The sequence below is a fragment of the Austrofundulus limnaeus genome, unplaced genomic scaffold (assembly GCF_001266775.1).
Source record: "Austrofundulus limnaeus strain Quisiro unplaced genomic scaffold, Austrofundulus_limnaeus-1.0 Scaffold6, whole genome shotgun sequence".
NCBI lineage: Eukaryota > Metazoa > Chordata > Actinopteri > Cyprinodontiformes > Rivulidae > Austrofundulus > Austrofundulus limnaeus.
The window spans coordinates 5338339-5344554 of NW_013952408.1; the positions used below are offsets into that span (position 1 = coordinate 5338339).

A 6216-nucleotide genomic window follows, 5' to 3' on the forward strand; every position below is an offset into this window, starting at 1 on the left:
ACACACACACACACACACACACACACACACACACACACACACACACACACACACACACACACACACGTACATTGTGATTTAAAACTCATCAGTTATGCAATACCAGTCATTACCAGGAGCTATTTGTTACGTCAGTATGATTACAATCATCATGCACATCTTGTCCAAGTAGAAACCTTTTTCTATTGAATTTAATATCTGACCTGTGGTTCAGACTTCCGTTACATTTTCAGAAATTATAATTATTAAAAACCTCCTTAATATTGACCAGAACTTGACTGCCTGCACAATTTATTTTCCTCATTTTTTTACACTCTAAAATACATTCCCAACACATAAATTCATAATTGCACGCCTATGCCAAGAGATGCAGCTGATGACAATAGTTATGTAACTCTTTTGACTTAAACACAAATAAAATATGATAATATAGTAAGAAAAAAGCCTGTTACTGACATTATGTTAATTGCCAAAGCATGAATGCACACCACTAACTAGAATTGATTCAGCTTCAAGCCATTCAGGCACTTGGATGAAATAATGATCGCTTCTGTGATTACGTAACAATGAACATGTACTGTAAGAATATTGCTCTGGCTAAATTATACAATATGTCTCATAGGCAGGGAGTGTGAGAAAATACTCCACAATCAATCCTCCACTAAAATAAAAGACTGTTGAAGAAAATAAAATATACTTGTCTAACTTGGAGCCTCATGAACACACTGAAAACTGATCAAGCTTTAAAAAAATGTATGTAGATTCTGAAGCAGTGGGATAAATATGTCAAAACAGTTCCAAACATTTAATAAAATTCTGAAACAAAAAAATTGTAATTTTACTTGAAGATACTGGTGTTTATTTTTCACTACCTTCATAGTGGCATCAGGCCTGAAAGAAGTAYGTTTACTAAGTTGCAACAAGTGTGACTGAACTGGACATCTATTTTATTCTCTGTCTCCCAGACCAGCGAGGCTCAGGGTCCTTCTTAATTTCCTGTCGCCCTCTGGTCTTTCTGTGTTTCCCACCATCTCTAAAAGCCTCTGACTGTCAGTCTCTCCCATGCTTCATCACTGTGTGCATGACCTTATTCTGCCTCTCCAGATTGCTGTTTAATAGGAGTCTTCCTCCCTGGTGAACAATGATAAGCTAATGGTCGGGGAATTTAACAGCGGCATCTGTCAAAAGGAAAAAAAAAGTGACGGAGAACTGTTGTGGGCTAAAAGTGAACAAACTGTTTCAATTTTGCCCACATGAACAGATAAAAGTTTTGCTGGGTGGTTAGTTTACATAAGGGTGTATTTTTAGAAGAGGGTCTTGCTGATAGTTGACATGATACGTATCAAATRAGCATTAGCTGTAATCTGGATTCTTTCAATAGCATCTCTGTTTTAGAGAATTACACATAGACTGGCCTAAGTTCCCTTTTTTTATTCCACTAGTTAAGGCCTTCATACTCCATCCGAAGATATAATCTGCTTTCATTGTCGCAGTTATATCACAAAAATTGTGTCATTTTGTTTGCAGAGCAGCCTCGGCCTCCACTTCTCGAGACAAGGCTCGGGAACTATTTCTCACAGGGAATGTCCAGTGTTTTTTTGTGATTGATCAGAAGTTCAAGGGCGTGTTTGTTTATACTGATAAGTGATTAGACAACAATGGCAACATTTTGCTTAAAATATTTTTACTTCCAGAAGCTGACTGTTGTGCATTTAAACAACTCCGATAGTTTTTAGGAGAAGCTGTCTCTGGCAGGAAGAAAGCCTGTGCTGTGACGTGTACAACAAACGGGAAGGATTTACTGGGAGCTCGGTATGGTGCGTCACATGGGTTATGAAAGGTGTGTGCAGAAATGAATGTTGAGCAACCACATGACCGCGMATCTGTTTGGCTTCAGATTGAGTATATTAGGGCCTTTATTCTCTTGCAAGACTGAAAACAAGCAAATCAGCCCTATCATTATGACTAACTGCTTTACTTCAGGCAGTATCCTATTTTGTGTTCTGATCAGCTACAGCGGCAAAGAACAATTATGGGTGAATCGGAATGTTCCGTACCAGAATATAAACAATATATTCTTTGGGYGAGTCCTTGTGAACTTCTTCTTTTATTGTTTTTTATTCTTCTTAACACAATCACATCCCATTACATCTGAGTTTAAAAGCCAGAACACACTGTTGCTTTGTTTCTTGCATCATTCCTCAACAGTATTTACAAGGTCCAATGCTGTACACTTTGATAGAAAGTAACTTACTGCTGCTTTCACCCAAAAAAAAAAAAGAAAAAAAAAAGAGTCAGGTACTCACACTTACAGCAGTTTAACAAATCTATCAGAAGTGACTGCTCTGGCTGTAACACAAGCTGACATCAAGATTAGCCAGCTGAAAACATAATGCTTTGTTACAGGTGAGCTACAGTATATTGCTCTATGTCCTTATTTAGGCAGAGCAACTGACCCTTTAAATACATTTTTTTTAATCAGGCTGTTTCTGGAAGCCTAGCTCCTGCTTTTGTACATGTATGTCAAATAAGTCATCCATATTTTATTTTACACAAATCTTAAAGGGGAAGCAACAATCATGCTGCAATGGCTGGTGTTGTGTTCATTTTCATGAGAGACYGGACAAACATTTAAGAAAAGTTAATACATTTATTACAGAGAAGTTGAACAAAGGGATTCACAGCTGTGGGTCCCTTGTGTCCTTGAGAATGCATAGAAACAAAGAGACAATGCATTTTATATTGTCTTAGTTCACAGTTCATTCATCTGATTAGTTAATCCACTAAGGGGAGCTCCTCTGGCTCCTCATGGATCTCCCTGATTGGTTCTGAAGTATCCCACCAACATGATCCAATCCTTCCAATAGTCCATCAACCTGCTTTCCTTCTTCCGGAAATAAGAAACTCAGACTTCTGTCATGTGACTTCTTTGGTTGAACTACATCTATTAATTATATTCACTAAGTTAGAGTTTTTCAATAGTATAAAAATACATTCATTTAACAACCTGAGGTTTAATCAATTCGTAAACACATTTATAAAAACATTTCATCCTTCATGAGATATATAAAAATGTTGAATTTAAAACTTGTTTAATATGAAAATGTGAATATTTGTATATGAGAGATAGAAAATAAWTATTAAAATAACACCACAATGATGTTATGGCAAATAATACGTACTGAAACAAAGGGGGTGACAGATACCAGCTGACCCGCAATGTGTTATTYTTTAATGAGTTTCATCTTTATTAGCTTCTGTTTTCTTCTTCTTATCTTTTATACTCCCATGGTTTTGACAAACTATGCAGATTTAGAATAGATCAAAGTTTTGTTCAAGCCTTATGTGAGTTAGGGATATTATTAGTGAGAGGATGTTAAGAGATGCTTCCTGTCATCTTTTCTGATCTGGTCAGCTTGTTCTCCATTTTGGTGTTTGAACAGGAGAATTGCCTTTAATTGCACTACTTCAGATGTGCACTCGATGAGGCTTTTTAGAGGACAATTTTTTTGGAACCTCGTTGACACATCATCAGTGAAGTACATGGATTCCTGTCACACACTCTACCCTCATTGTGTAATATAGCTGAGGTGGTGGAAATAATAGCTGGAGAGAGCACACTGATCAGTCCATGCTACAACGATAGCAAATGAAGCTGACACGCCTCGTTGTAATACAAGTCAGAGCACAGAAGAAGCACAAGCTTTGACAACAAAAAAGGAAGACAGAAGGACCAGCCCCACTGATGTATCATCACATTGAGCTTGAAGTCCTCCCCTGACTTGAGGTTCATCCAGGTGTGGAATAATGACAGCCTTAGACATGTTAAATCATTGGTCTAGTGTTCGTGTGTTTACAGAATTTGCTCGTGTCTTTTCTGCAGACCAGATGAAGYTCAATCATGTGAGCTGGCATATTAATTAAACTTTTTAAGACTTGTCACAATAGATGTGTACAGTGAGCTGTAAACCTTCGATTAGGCTGGGGCTTAGAGCTGCTGCAGAAACTGTCAGAATCTGGAATAACAGAAAAGAAAATCAAATTTTAATGATTTTACTATTATACATTAGAGTAGCTTATTGGTGCACTCTGAACTGATTGCTTGCAGGTTTAAAAGCAGTCTGGGGTGTCATGTATTGTTGAACTTAAGTGCTCTTCAAATGCTTGAAATGAAGGGTAATGGGCTTCATACTCAGGGCAAATGTGACAAATATAAAAATGCTTTTTGATCAGATTTACTATTATAACAATGATAGGCTGAAAACAACAAAATAAAAGAGTAATGGTCATCATTTTAAGCCTCAAAACAACAGGTTTAGCATTAAATCTTGTTTTTATAAAGTATTCACCTGTTGAAGGAGAAGAAATTTCTTCTAAGTTGAATGTTTGAGTCAAACAGTGGTGGGCAGTGCTAATTAAAAAAAATAGCTCCACAATTTTTAAGGTGTTTATGAAATGATTTAGGTCCGCAACTTCAAAAACGCTTATGCCATAGAAAAAATAGCAGAAGCTAATTTTAAAGCACAAGTTCAATTTGACACTTATTAGCTGGCAACAATACATGTACAATATATGCACAACACTGCCAACTAGCGGTGTATGAACCCTTGTACAGCTTAATCCTAAAAGTGCCAATTGCTGGGGATGTGATTTCATGAAACAGACCTTTAGCTCCTGGTGTAAACATTAAAAAGTTGTTGAGGATTGCTAGTTCGACTGATTCTTTAAAATGTTGTTGAGGATTGGTAGTTCGGCTGCTTTTTTGTCTTTTTCTTTTGTTTGTTGTAGAATTTTCATTAAAGAAGCATCAATAAAGAAATTTTAAAACTGTTTATTGGAAAACTGAAGCGATGCATTCTGGGTACATGACATATTTGATTTGTGATGGGAAACAAAAGCATGCAGTACATGAAGCTATCTTCCCTTCAAAATAAGAGCTTGGATTTTAAAATTTTTCATTTAGTTGCTCCAGTTGACCACTAGATGTCTGTCTTCATCAGCATAAAGTCTTTAAATAATTTCTGCGTCTCTAACCCCGTTGGCCGATTGCTTCAACCAGTTACGTCAAGTATTGAGCTCCAGCATTTAAACTTTTTTTTAAAAGGGAGCACCAATTGTAAAGTAAAATAAATCAATACATACAAAATTTTGGTATGGATTACAAACATTAACTGTTTTTGCTATTGCCTTTCTGCTATGTAAGCAGACACAAAGCATTGTGGGAAATCAGAACCGTGGCCGAAAGCAACTATCAGCAAGGATGTATACCTTCTCAGTTAGCGTGTTTGTCTGGGAGAGGTGCTGTTGGACGGATCATGTGTGCTGTGATTCATTGACAGCCTTGAACCTTCCGCTGTTCAAGATAATGATGACTGGTAGATAATTAGTTATTAGCGGTACTGCATTTTCATTTTAGAAAGCGCAAATACGCTTATGAATTATAAAAATTAGTAAGGTCGCTAAAGCACAAACAAAATATTTAGGTCCGCAAACGGATTTGCGCTTTAGCGGGCTGGTGCCCACCACTGGAGTCAAACTTATATATTCTTCACTATACACACTTTGCTCTGGTAATGCTGCCATCCCATTCTCCAAAACATTCATGTTAATACCATTGTCTGTTTTTAGCAAACCAGAACGCATTTTTGTCAAGTCTGGAAGTGTCACCAGACAGATACTGTCAGTTTAAGCAGTTTTAAATTTACAAATTATGTTTGTTTGTTTTTTCATGGTTACCATGTTTGATTAGTTGAATGTAAATTAGTCTTTTTGATGTTTTTCCTATCCATATTGTCTTCTCAGCTGTCTCTTTTTGTCCTTCTGGCAGGGGAGCATCTGCACATTTGTTCTCAGGGTTACACCTGCTGTACCAGTGTCATGGAGGACAACTTGGCCTTGTTGAGCAGCAGGGAGATGGAGGCAGTTTTCAAAAATGCCAGCCGGTCCTTACAGGCCTCGCTTGCTGGACAGCGCAAGGCCTTTGATGGTGAGTTTTAGCATTCATAATAACATGTGCCTGATGAGCTGGAGGGTGTGAATGTGGAGCATATTCTTTGTGGTGCTTCTCATTTTGCATTTTAAATTTTGACATGTTGTCAGAAAAAATACAGGTACTTACATCAGAAGACAGCCATGCAAGAAAATTAGGACATGATACAACCTTAGAGGCTTAAGATGCACACTGAAATACATATTCTACAAAACTAAAACCAACAT

The 6216-nt window shown here is 37.2% G+C and overlaps 1 protein-coding gene across 1 annotated transcript in view; it reads left to right on the forward strand.

Moving 5' to 3' along the window:
• Positions 1 to 5827: 5827 nt before the first annotated feature.
• The window catches only part of gpc1b (glypican 1b), a gene marked incomplete at its 5' end in the record, with an annotated part of 31324 nt that continues 30935 nt past the window's right edge, over positions 5828 to 6216 (forward strand). The window contains 1 exon segment of the mRNA XM_014031992.1: positions 5828 to 5986. Within this exon segment, the coding sequence (XP_013887446.1) occupies positions 5828 to 5986 (159 nt within the window).